Raw genomic sequence first — 13,938 nt, 5'->3', positions numbered from 1 at the left:
TTGACACAGGCTGACAAATGATAATATGGGAAACACAAGTGCTTAATAAAACCAGCTGTTTTGTGACCTTTGACTGGTCTTATCAAACAAGTCGTCTGATACATCTCTGGCATGTCTTTCTGTTTCTACAGAAACTGAACTCGAAAAGCTGTAGAAACTGGGTGGGTGTTCCAGTTTCCAGTTTTCAATTTTTTTAGGCCTACTCATGGAATGGGCAGCTGGAGGTTGTGAGAAAATGATTGCTGAATCAATCATAACAATAAATGTTATGGGCTTGCAATCGAGTACAATCACTGACTGCACCTTTAATATGTTTTCTACCATGATGTCGGTGGTTGAAATTGGGCTTGGTAACTAGTTTAGGAGTTGGTTCTCAGCACCATTGGGCTTGGTAACTAGTTTAGGAGTTGGTTCTAAGCACCATTTCCACTTTGGTCTGTCAATTATGTAAGGGATAATGTACTGTCCGCCGGTAATTATCGGAAAATAAGTCCCCACAGGGCGAACAGAACCCCAACAGGCAGTGGAAGAAGATGCTGTGTGAAATTGTACCAAGTGTTATATTTGTTATCACCATGTCTTTGCCTTTTGATTTTGAATTAAAGAAGTCTTGAGCGCCTACATCCACAAGTTCATGTTCCTGGTTTCCTTGTGTGACAGGAATGGGTTAATGGAGAATATGCATACCTTAATATAAGGTTTACCTATTGATATTAATAACAATTTGAATGCCATGTTTGCATGTGGTAAAATAATGTTCTTGTTCAGACATGATTTTCTTTTCTTTTGACTTTATTTGTCTTTCATAAATAACACAAGAATAAATATTGTTATTATAATGTAGTAAGCAAAATAATACTGGAATTTGACAGTTATAATAAAGCAGTGTGGTGAAAAGTTTTCCATGCATTAAATAAAAACTATTTTTATAAAATATATCACCAGAGAGCCAGCACTGTGAGAAAGACAGGGTTTGTGGAAACAAAGTAGGCTACACATTTGGGTTTGATGGCCCACTGGCCCATACAGTAGATGTAGCCGGCCACTGGCATTTGTCCCTGTATTCCTGATGGCCAATATACCACTGCTGGGTGGAGAGGAGCAGAGTGCCCTGTCAGATATCATCAGCTCACTCTTACAGTACGGCCAATAGATTTACAGACACAACACAGCATACAGACAGCAGCACTGACTGGATTGATATTACAGTGAGCAGTATGACTCCAACACAAGATCAATGTTACAGTGATTATTACAGCAGGTCCAGGATGCCCTGCCACAGTTTACACACTAAATTCTGAATCCAATTATTTTCCTGTGTGAATTTCTAATTTTTGTGCATATTTTCCATTAAGTGGGTGTGTAAAGAATGACTTTATTTTCAGTCAGGTTTACATCCTTTATTCACTCATTTCAGGAAGTATCTAAATATTACATCATTACAACTATCGATACGAAAAGATCAACAGCAATCAGTTCAGTTCAATGTATGACAGAAAGTCTCAGATTTCACTGCATCTTTGATGGGTGCCACGATTAACAATTGTCCTGAGAATTTTAACACTCTTCTCTCTTTCCCGAGATTGTTTAGGGATTTCTGCAGCCTTTTTGTGGTAAACAATGGATTCAGAGGAGGAGGATCTTTTTAACCAGTTAAGATGGCATCCATAGCCTACCTATTGTATAACAACTGTCGAGCTCCAGGCTCCAGATCTTCTGTGTTATTGAGAAGATCCATGTAGATTTGATCTGCTTTCCCCACATTCCCTGATTTGGCATATATTCCTGCAAGATCCATTTTCCCTCTAAGATAATATGGGAGCCTGGTGACCTCTTCATATATATCGATGCCTCTTTTCATCAGCTCACTTAGATCGGAGCTGTTTTGCATTTCAAAAATCTTCCATTTATAACAAAGAGCCAGCTGTTTTTTGGCTTCTCTTTCAAAGGGATGTTTCCGCACTATCTCCTCACCAACTTGTAAGGCTGAATCCAGAGAATCGTGGGAACGTAAGAAGTGAAGAATGTCTCCAGGCCATCAAGATCTGTGTTCAGCTGCTGAGCTAGTTCATGAACCTCTCTCACAGTCTCTGTCTTTCTGCCAACATCCGCCAATGCATTCCAGTAGATAGCTAACATATGTAGGTTATCTGGATCTTTAGCCTTTGCAATATTAATTTGCTCAATGATTTCTCCTCTCAACTCTTTATTCCCTTCATGAAAATAAACTTTACACTTAGCCAGTGCGAGGCCTACGTGCCACTCTTTCCTATATGGGTCTCCTTTCAGAGCCATTTCAAAGTTAGCTACAGCTTTCTTCTGCAAATCATACTCAAACTTCACCTGAGTCCAGCCCAGTGGCGGTTTTAGGTACGGGCGAACCGGGCGGTCGCCCGGGGCGGCATCTTGTAGGGGGCGGCACGAGCGCTTAAAAAAAAAAAAAAAAGAATAATAATAACTAGAAAAGCATTTCCTGAAGGAAATACAGTGCATGAAATTGCAAAAAATATGATGTAAAATATCATACAGAGTAAAAACAAACTATACTGGTTGCTAAGTAGATGAGGTTTAATATAGTTGGAATGACTGAACAGTTAAATAGGTGGATAGTTTAAATGGTTAAATTATTTAGGTAGATAGTTGACGATAACTGACAGTTGGAATGGCTCTAATGTTTGCTAGTAGTTATGTTAACTATGTTATCAAAGATAATAATGTTAACCAAGTTACTATGCTAACTAGCATGCTAACAATGTTAAAATGCTAATTATGTTAACCATGTGACTTAGCTAACCTAGCTAATCATTTTTAGTAGTTATGCTAACTATGCTAACTAACATGTTAACTATGCTAACCATGTTACTTAGCTAACTTAGCTAATCATTTTTAACAGTTTTGCTAAAAATGCTAACTAGCATGCTAACATGTTAGCATGCTAACTATGCTAACCATGTTACTTAGCTAACTTAGCTAATCAATTTGAGCAGTTTTGCTAAAAATGCTAACTAGCATGTTAACTATGCTAACCATACTAACTAGCTACAGTGGGTAAGAGTCATAGTTGATGACAAGTAACAGTTACAATGGCTGAACAGTTAAAAAGTTCAGTAGTTTAAAGGGTTAAATTGTTTAACAGTGAAATATTGTAGGGAGGACTTTTATTTTGAAAGAGTTTTTGGCAGAGGAAGCAGTTGGACAGGATGTGTAGTCTTAATAGGGCCAGTTTGTATGCTTAAAGCCTGAGACTGGCAGTTGAGATCCAGGTGGCCCGAACACCTGCCATAGGATTCTAATTGCTTAACGGCTCTATTGTGATGTCATCAGCCCATGTTAAGTCTATGGGGACATTTTGAACAGTTTTTAATTAATAGTTTAAAAAGTATAAAAGTTACAAAGATGAAAAATACAAAGCCCACATGTCCTAAGTAAGACCTACGCAACGCAGTTTGAATGAAGTTTCTACGTTAAACGGTTGAAGCTGCATTAACTGCGTTAGAAGAAGAAGAATAACTAGAAAAGCATTTCCTGAAGGAAATATAGTGCATGAAAATGCAAAAATATGATGAGTTCATATGGTTAAATTATTTGCTTGGTAAATAAGGTTTACTATAGTTGGAATGACTGAACAGTTAAATAGGTTGATAATTGAAATGGTTAAATTATTTAGGCAGATAGTTGACGATAACTAACAGTTGGAATAGCTCCAATGTTTGCTAGCAGTTATGCTAACTATGTTAACAAAGATAATAATGCTAACCAAGTAACCATGCTAACTAGCATGCTAACAATGTTAAAATGTTAACTATGCTAACCATATGACTTAGCTAACCTAGCTAATTATTGTTATTAGTTATGATAACTATGCTAATTAACATGCTAACATGCTAATTATGTTAACCATATGACTCAGCTAACTTCGCTAAACATTTTTAATAGTTATGTTAACTATGCTAACTAGCATGCTAACATGCTAACTATGCTAACCATGTGACTTAGCTAACTTAGCTAATTATTTTTAGCAATTTTGATAATAATGTTAACCAAGTTACTATGCTAACTAGCATGCTAACAATGTTAAAATGCTAATTATGTTAACCATGTGACTTAGCTAACCTAGCTAATCATTTTTAGTAGTTATGCTAACTATGCTAACTAACATGCTAACTATGCTAACTTAGCTAATCATTTTCAGCAGTTTTGCTAAAAATGCTAACTAGCATGCTAACATGTTAGCATGCTAACTATGCTAACCATGTGACTTAGCTAACTTAGCTAATCATTTTTAACAGTTTTGCTAAAAATGCTAACTAGCATGTTAACATGCTAACTATGCTAACCATGTGACTTAGCTAACTTACCCAGCTAACACAGTTACGTCGCCGTTACGTGGCGGTTATGTAACTTTATTACCAAACATACGTTGCCGCCACGTAAGTTCTAACGTTGCCGACACGTGCGGGTGAAAGACGCGATTACGTTGCCGCAACATATCTTGGCAACGTTTCTCGCACGTAACCTCCACGTAACCGCCACGTCGCGGCAACCAAAAGACATACTGGCGACATTGTAGCAACCTTCCTGAGAAAGGTTGCCATAATGTCGCCAGCACGTTAGGGCGGATCTGCATGTGCAGTCCTCATTTGCCCATAGAATCCACAAAATCTCGTCACATTCATATACCTGCATTCTGGCTGGTGGCTGTTGCTAATGTTGACCCCAAGCCTATTCAAGACAGCTGCACTAACAAGTATCAATTCATGACTGCCACGCACAAAATCTAGTTGAGATAGCCTAGACAAGCCACATTCATATTTTACCTGCATTTTGACTGGCTGTTGCTAATGTTGAGCCTATTCAAAAGAAAAGACAACTGTACACTAACAAATTATATTTTATTTAAAATAATGTGGAAATTCAATTTTGCGATGGTCTTCCACCTGCTGTTCCATCCGACCCTGTGAAGAACAAATAAAAGAGAACAGGTGAGTGCATTTATATTAATTTTACATTCAGTCAACAGTCATTTTACATTTAGGCAAAACTTAAATAGGATATGCTAATAGCTGGTTACGCTAGACTTTTTTGCTGCTGCTGGGTCATTCCTTCGCCCCTTGCACTTGTAGCCTAGATCAAGTGTGAGGATGCCGGCGCCGACGGTAGGCTACCAAGTCGCGGGAATAACGGAGCAGTGCACTGGAGATGCGGATGGTGTTTCTGTATTAATATTATTATTATAACTGTGCGTTCAGATAGCCTACCCGGCCGTAAGTATTGATACTGCTCCTTTGTTAAGTTTAGTTCATACTGTTATCAGTCTGTGCTCGTTAGAAGCATTGAGGATTGTAAATGCGTTGATATAACGCGAGTGTGAGAGTGAAATGGTCGCGGTATGATCCGGTATATGGTATGCACATTTAATGTACGACGTCTGACAGTTACTTTATAAACATGGAGATAATCTTGTGTTGATTCACCAGCATATTGCAGCTAAACTGTAGGCCTACAGTTTACATTGCTGCTATAGCTGTAATGTTAGTGAACCATGATTTCATGCGTTTTTGGCTATAAGCTTAATTGTTTTGGAGTTTTGTAGCTTGTTGCACTAAGATGTCTCGCCTAGAATTGGGCTATGTCTACACAAAACCATCGGGTGTATTTCCTCTTACCGCTTTTAACGATTGGCCTACCGGTAAGGAAAAAACAGCTAAAAGTACTGTAGTGCATATGCCAGACCAGTCGATGGCGCCGCGGGCCGTGCAGAGGCTTCACATTTAGGCCTAATTCGCGTAGAAGACAAAACATTGTTGAAACAGTTTGTTGTCGCATGAAATAAGGAGACTACATGCAATTCGGTTTTCAATTCAGCTGTTAAAGTACTAAAGTTAATTTTCAAGGTATGTGACTTATGTGGAATTTCAAATGCTTAGGCCTACGTATTGCATTAGGTCTGAGCACTATTGGAGAAAACATTAGCATGCGTCAGTCAGTCATAGGTTGTAGTAAGCTTAGCTAATGTTTAACTAAGTTAAGCTAATGGTGTGCTTCAGTAACTTGGCCACAAAAGGCTGATACATTGTGCACATAAATCATGACAGGGGAAAGTAATAACCGGTTTAAAAAAAACAAAACAGCGTTGTGTAGATGGTGTCGAGCCGCCAAGGTTATTGCTTGAAGATGAAGACGAGTAACCACGTTTGTGAACAAGCTTAAAAAGTAGGGCATGGATCTGCATATCATTTTGAGGTGGTGTACAAAAATATGATAATTGTTCCCTAATAGTCGGCATATTCGTATAATTGATTTAGAGGGATATTTGCCTCTCTCGTTTCAACTCACCTTAAACTTTTGGTGTGGGCTGCAGGGGCATGTTTTAAGACCTCAGCTATCAGGAGCTCCACCTCTTCCAGCTCTGGCTTCCATTTCATGATCGCTTCTGTAATAAGATTGAATTTGTGATCAAATTTCAGGCAAACGCTTACAGATATTAGACACTTTATTTTTCTGAAAGCATACGAGTCCATGAACCACAGGACAGGCCCAAAAATGGGCGTGTTACCAACACTCAGGGAGAGATGAAGTGCACAGCTAACTGTCTGTATCATAGAAAGAAAACTGATAAACTCACCTGCACAACAGGCCATAAAAGTAAATAAAACACTCAGTAAATAACGTTAGTACATGCCATTTCCCTCGCCACTGACTGTATCGCCATGGCAACACCAAACGGTCTCACAAAACGCTAAGTTAATATAACGTTATTTAACCGTAAAATAATCCACGAAATGTCAAAAGATAGGGAATAATCTTAAACACATTTCCCTTTCTAACATAAACACATCAGAAAACAATAAAAACACTTACAGAACTGAGCTGTATTTGGGTAATGGTGATGGTTTTATACAGTTAGCAGCTAGCATGTTCTGTAATATCTTCATTGAACTCAGTATTACAGATAGCCTACACTTTAGGAAATAAAGTGAAACTCACCAAAACAGTCTTCAATACTATTGAAAGCACCACGAAATTGTCGCTTAGATGTGATAGAACAGACTCGGTTTGGTGATAGAAAAGACGTGAAAGGTGTTTAATAGTTCGGTGCTGTATGTTGTCCCATGATGAATGATTTTGCGTCTTTTCATTTTTTTCCGTTAGGTGAACTTGCTCGCGTCTAACTCATACTAGCTCGTGGCTAGGAAGGCGTCTTAAAGGGGCAGTAACATTAATTTAAAAGTGGTGATCAAATAAAGTTGAAGGCTTTTGGTAACAAGTGTATTTATTAAGAAATGTCGTATATATTTATTACTATATATTAATTTGTATGTTAATTTAGTCTGTTTATTATTCTATTTTGAACCATTCAGTTGTGACCAAGCATGGAGATTACTTGGTCACACTTATCTGTGAGCTACAGGCATAAAAACAAGACCAATTTGTCAAACCCAGCTAGTTAGACACAATTGTTCTTTTATAGCTGCCCTCGCACACTTTTTCATTTCGCTGGATATTTTATTCAACTGTTTCTCAGCATAATGTATGTATGTGAACAGAAAGTAAGACACTTACCTTTTTTTTTCCTTTTCCAGGAACCGAACTGAAGATGCTGGGATCCACCATTTTAAAGACGACTTGAGGCAAAAGGACATCTTGACAACCCTCAGCTGCAACAGCAGAACCAGCCCCTCTGCGGCTTAAGGACAACGTCAGCTTGATAGAAAACTGGGGGGCAGTTACCTTTGGGGTCTAGTGTTTCCCTGTCCCTTATATGCCTTGTGAATCACTGTTTTAAATCGGAGATGCTGACCACAGTCTTTGTTTGTTGTTTCCGATAGTATTTTGAAATAGCCTCTTATATAGTTCTGTTAATTGGGCAAAATGTCCTGCGTGAGAGTGTTCCTAGTCTACCTGTTCAAGTGGAAGCATTTGATGGGTTTACTTTCTTTCTATGTAGTGCTACTCTGTGTGCTACTTTGTGTGTTTTGTTGGAAGGTCTGTGGAAAATTGTGTTTATAAGGCTTAGCTTGACCTAGGACCTTGGACCATGGCGAGTTTTAGGGTGTGCAAGTGAGTTTATGCTGTGTAGCCATCTTTTTTTGGTGGTCTTGGTCCTTTGTAAAATAGAAACGTTTTTTTTATTTTGCCCTCTGTGTGGGGTTGTTGAGGTGCCAGTAGCTGTCCTCTGAAATGGAAAACAAAAACAAACAAAAAACCCTCACAACAGCATTGGTGTTTTGCAGAACTTGCATAGAATTTGTGACATGATTGACATAAAGGTTTTTAGCATGTATTCAACATTAGTCGGAGTACTAAAATTCAAGATCAATGACTGTTTTGAGGTGACTGAAACAAAGTACAATCAAGATTCCTGTTAGGGAAAAATAATCTTCATGGCCATTCTTCATGACATTGCAGTATGTTGTCATTTGTGCCCTCATCAGAGTATTATCATTGCAATTTTTCATACAGATACAATATTTTTTACTGTAATTTCTCTGTGTTTGATTACAAAATGAGTATTGTGGAGTTTTGGGGAGAAAAGACTGTTATTGTGGCCAGTAATTGGATAACAAGAGGGAGATCTAGACAGCATTAACATTAGGATTGGATTCTGATTAGCAGTCACTGTTTTAGCTACTCTCCACCTCAGCCGCTCCAAGGCCTTCATGCTCTGTACTGGTTGACTAATGCCTACCCTGCAATGTGGTTTGTTAGTACATCACTTCAATCTTTGAAACGCATGAATTTGACTTCAAATGTTGTTTTAATAGAAATAATTGTCGTGATTTATTTATGTGGTCCTTGTATATGCATTTAAAATAAATGCTTCATCAATTCAGTATTTGAATATATGTCATTGCTATTTTTTCAACTGGGTCAGAGTTTGTGGAACTGAGAATTGTTATGTAGTTCTGGATTAATCCTAGTTGAGCACAAATAGTTTCTGTGGGAATTGAGTCATCCCTAGGTAGTGAATAAACAATACAAACCAGTGGTTAATTTTTCCAGCTCGAAAATAGTTTGACTTAGATGAAAAAATCTGTTATTTTATAGCATGTTAGCCTATGGGTTTTGCTTTGCTGTCTGAAGGTGAGCCCTTTATTGTCACTATAAAATGGAAATACAAATTCTAAACTAGAAATTGTCATACATATCCAGCATAGCATTCAAACCTAATCTTTGTGCTGGACATGGAAACAACCTTTAATACTCGTATGGTGTAATTCTGAACTTTGACGTATCACGGTAAGTAAATGACCACAACACTATGTCGCCGCAACATTACTTGCGTTACCAAGTGGCAAAGTTAGCAAAATTACCAAGCCACTACGTTGCGGCAACGTAATTTGTTTACTTAATGGCAACTTCCTGTAGGCAACGTTGTGGCAACGTAATTTGTTTACTTAATGGCAACTTCCTGTAGGCAACGTTGTGGCAACGTCACTTACACTACCAAGAGGCAACGTTATCAAAATTACCAAGCCACTACGTTGTGGCAACGTCATTTGTTTACTTAATGGCAACTTCCTGTAGGCAACGTTGTGGCAACGTAATTTGTTTACTTAATGGCAACTTCCTGTAGGCAACGTTGTGGCAACGTCACTTACACTACCAAGAGGCAACGTTATCAAAATTACCAAGCCACTACGTTGTGGCAACGTCATTTGTTTACTTAATGGCAACTTCCTGTAGGCAACGTTGTGGCAACGTCACTTACACTACCAAGAGGCAACGTTATCAAAATTACCAAGCCACTACGTCGTGGCAACGTAATTTGTTTACTTAATGGCAACTTCCTGCAGGCAACGTTGTGGCAATGTTGCCACAACGTTGCCAGAAAGTAATGTCGCCATGACCAAATGGCAACTTATAGGCAACGTTGCCATTTGGTTGTGTGTTAGCTGGGTAGCTAATCATTTTTAGTAGTTTTGCTAAAAATGCTAACTAGCATGCTAACATGCTAGTATGCTAATATGTTAGCATGCTAACTATGCTAACCATGCTAACTAGCTACAGTGGGTAGGAGTCATAGTTGATGACAAGTAACAGTTACAATGGCTGAACAGTTAAAAAGTTCAGTAGTTTAAAGGGTTAAATTGTTTAACAGTGAAATATTGTAGTAAGGACTTTTATTTTGAAACAGTTTTTGGCAGAGGAAGCAGTTGAACAGGATGTGTAGTCTTAATAGGGCCAGTTTGTATGCTTAAAGCCTGAGACTGGCAGTTGATGCAGGTGGCCCGAACACCTGCCATAGGATTCTAATTGCTTAACGGCCGTATTGTGATGTCATAATCATAATGTTAAGTCAATGGGGAAATTTTGATTCGTTTTTAATTAATAGTTTAAAAAGTATAAAAGTTACAAAGATGAAAAATACATTGCCCGGGTGTCCTAAGTAAGATCTACGCGACAAAGTTTGAATGAAGTTTCCACGTTAAACGGTTGAAGCTGCATTAAGTGCGTTAGAAGAAGAAGAAGAAGAAGAACTAGAAAAGCATTTCCTAAAGGAAATACAGTGCATGAAAATGCAAAAATATGATGAGTTCATATGGTTAAATTATTTGCTTGGTAGATAAGGTTTAATATAGTTGGAATGACTGAACAGTTAAATAGGTTGATAATTGAAATGGTTAAATTATTTAGGCAGATAGTTGACGATAACTAACAGTTGGAATGGCTCCAATGTTTGCTAGTAGTTATGCTAACTATGTTAACAAAGATTATAATGCTAACCAAGTTACTATGCTAACTAGCATGCTAACAATGTTAAAATGTTAACTATGCTAACCATATAACTTAGTTAACCTAGCTAATCATTTTTATTAGTTATGCTAAATATGATAACTAGCATGCTAACATGCTAATTATGTTAACCATGTGACTTAGCTAACTTCGCTAATCATTTTTAGCAGTTTTGCTAAAAATGCTAACTAGCATGCTAGCATGCTAACTATGCTAACCATGTCACTTAGCTAACTTAGCTAATCATTTTTAGTAGTTTTGCTAAAAATGCTAACTAGCATGTTAACATGCTAGCATGCTAACTATGCTAACCATGTGACTTAGCTAACTTAGCTAATCGTTTTTAGCAGTTTTGCTAAAAATGCTAACTAGCATGCTAGCATGCTAACTATGTTAACCATGTGACTTAGCTAACTTAGCTAATCATTTTTAGCAGTTTTGCTAAAAATGCTAACTAGCATGCTAACATGTTAGCATGCTAACCATGCTAACTAGCTACAGTGGGTAGGAGTCATAGTTGATGACAAGTAACAGTTACAATGGCTGAACAGTTAAAAAGTTCAGTAGTTTAAAGGGTTAAATTGTTTAACAGTGAAATATTGTTGTGAGGACTTTTATTTTGAAACGGTTTTTGGCAGAGGAAGCAGTTGAACAGGATGTGTAGTCTTAATAGGGCCAGTTTGTATGCTTAAAGCCTGAGAATGGCAGTTGAAACAGGTGGCCAGAACACCTGCCACAGGATTCTAATTGCTGTGATGTCATAGAGGGCAATGTTAAGTCAATGGGGAAATTTTGAGTAGGAATGACTGAACTAGGTAGATGAGGTTTAATATAGTTGGAATGACTGAACGGTTAAATAGGTGGATAGTGTAAAAGGTTAAATTATTTGCTAGGTAGATGAGGTTTAATATAGTTGGAATGACTGAACTAGGTAGATGAGGTTTAATATAGTTGGACTGACTGAACAGTCAAATAGGTGGATAGTGTAAAAGGTTAGCCTGAGAAACTGATAGGGTGCAGGTGACCTGGCCACCTGGCCTAGGATTCTAATTGCTTAACGGCAGTCTTAATAGAGCCATATTGTATGCTTAAAGCCTGAGACAGAGTATATAGTTTAAAAGTTAAATGTAGATAGTGTAATGGATGTTGATAGACAGAAAGTTGAATGGATGTTGATAGGCAGATTGTTTAATGGATGTTGATGGATAGTTCAATGGGTGGATGAGTGAATGGTTTGAAGAGGATGAATGGATAGAAAGTTGGAGGAAATGTGTCTTATATCCTTGTAGAATGGAGAGACAGAGAGAGTTGGTCTAGTTCAGTAGAAAGCAGTTGATACAGGTGCAATCAGTTGAACTGATTCTTTGATGGGGCCTAGATGAGCAGCTGGAAGATGATACCAGGTGCAAATCAAGTTAATTAGTCCATTGTGATGTCATCAGCCCATGTTAAGTCTATGGGGAAATTTTGAGCAGTTTTTAATTAATAGTTTAAAAAGTATAAAAGTTACAAAGATGAAAAATACAAAGCCCACATGTCATAAGTGAGACCTACGCAACGCAGTTTGAATGAAGTTTCTACGTTAAACGGTTGAAGCTGCATTAACTGCGTTAGAAGAAGAAGAATAACTAGAAAAGCATTTCCTGAAGGAAATACAGTGCATGAAAATGCAAAAAATATGATGTAAAATATCATACAGAGTAAAAACAAACTATATTGGTTGCTAGGTAGATGAGGTTTAATATAGTTGGAGTGACTGAACAGTTAAATAGGTGGATAGTTTATATGGTTAAATGATTTGCTTGGTAGATAAGGTTTAATATAGTTGGAATGATTGAACGGTTAAATAGGTGGATAATACTTAACTTAGTTAACTTAGCTAATGTTTTCATTTTTAGTAGTTATGCTAACTACATGCTAACTATGTTAACCATGTTACTTAGCTAATCATTTTTACTTAACTTAGTTAACTTACTTAACTTAGCTAATCATTTTTAATAGTTTTACTAAAAATGCTAACTAGCATGCTAACATGTTAGCATGCTAACTATGCTAACCATGTGACTTAGCTAACTTAGCTAATCATTTTTAGCAGTTTTGCTAAAAATGCTAACTAGCATGCTAGCATGCTAACTATGCTAACCATGTGACTTAGTGAACTTAGCTGATCATTTTTAGCAGTTTTGCTAAAAATGCTAACTAGCATGCTAACATGTTAGCATGCTAACTATGCTAACCATGTGACTTAGCTAACTTAGCTAATCATTTTTAGCAGTTTGGCTAAAAATGCTAATTAGTATGCTAACTAGCATGCTAACTTGCTAGCATGCTAACTATGCTAACCATGTGACTTAGCTAACTTAGCTAATCATTTTTAGCAGTTTTGCTAAAAATGCTAACTAGCATGCTAACATGCTAGCATGCTAACTATGCTAACCAAGTTACTTAGCTAACTTAGCTAACTAGCTACAGTGGGTAGGAGTCATAGTTGATGACAAGTAACAGTTACAATGGCTGAACAGTTAAAAAGTTCAGTAGTTTAAAGGGTTAAATTGTTTAACAGTGAAATATTGTAGTGAGGACTTTTATTTTGAAACAGTTTTTGGCAGAGGAAGCAGTTGAACAGGATGTGTAGTCTTAATAGGGCCAGTTTGTATGCTTAAAGCCTGAGACTGGCAGTTGATGCAGCTGGCCCGAACACCTGCCATAGGATTCTAATTGCTTAACGGCCGTATTGTGATGTCATAATCATAATGTTAAGTCAATGGGGAAATTTTGATAGTTTTTAATTAATAGTTTAAAAAGTATAAAAGTTACAAAGTTGAAAAATACATAGCACCCATGTCCTAAGTAAGACCTACGTAACATAGTTTGAATGAAGTTTCTACGTTAAACGGTTGAAGCTGCATTAAACGCGTTAGAAGAAGAATAAGAACTAGAAAAGCATTTCCTGAAGGAAATACAGTGCATGAAAATGCAAAAATATGAGTTCATATGGTTAAATTATTTGCTTGGTAGATAAGGTTTAATATAGTTGGAATGACTGAACAGTTAAATAGGTTGATAATTGAAATGGTTAAATTATTTAGGCAGATAGTTGACGATAACTAACAGTTGGAATGGCTCCAATTTTTGCTAGCAGTTATGCTAATGTTAACAAAGATAATAATGTTAACCAAGTTACTATGCTAACTAGCATGC

The 13,938-nt window shown here is 37.3% G+C and overlaps 1 protein-coding gene and 1 long non-coding RNA gene across 2 annotated transcripts in view; both read right to left on the bottom strand.

Annotated features, from left to right (window-relative positions):
* Window positions 1-1,502: 1,502 nt before the first annotated feature.
* LOC143123953 (interferon-induced protein with tetratricopeptide repeats 5-like) overlaps window positions 1,503-13,938 on the bottom strand; it is a 205,025-nt gene continuing 192,589 nt past the window's right edge. Inside the window, exons 4-5 of the mRNA XM_076285213.1 lie at window positions 1,975-2,316; window positions 1,503-1,676 (exon numbers count right to left, since the gene is read on the bottom strand). Coding sequence (XP_076141328.1) covers window positions 1,503-1,676; window positions 1,975-2,316 — 516 coding nt within the window. The remainder of the gene's footprint in view (window positions 1,677-1,974; window positions 2,317-13,938) is intronic.
* On the bottom strand, window positions 4,872-6,742 carry LOC143124578 (uncharacterized). Its single transcript, XR_012987050.1, has 3 exons — window positions 6,626-6,742; window positions 6,337-6,433; window positions 4,872-4,955 (listed from the first exon to the last, which is right to left on the bottom strand). It is a non-coding gene; the product is annotated as an uncharacterized LOC143124578 (long non-coding RNA).

This window comes from Alosa pseudoharengus, unplaced genomic scaffold, assembly GCF_046254945.1.
Source record: "Alosa pseudoharengus isolate Yale_2024_CS ecotype anadromous, Long Island Sound unplaced genomic scaffold, YU_APseudo_1.1 YU_APseudo_1.1_scf_15, whole genome shotgun sequence".
NCBI classification, from domain to species: Eukaryota; Metazoa; Chordata; class Actinopteri; order Clupeiformes; family Clupeidae; genus Alosa; species Alosa pseudoharengus.
Note: the sequence above shows the minus strand (reverse complement) of the source record. Positions and strands in the feature narration are given on the sequence as shown.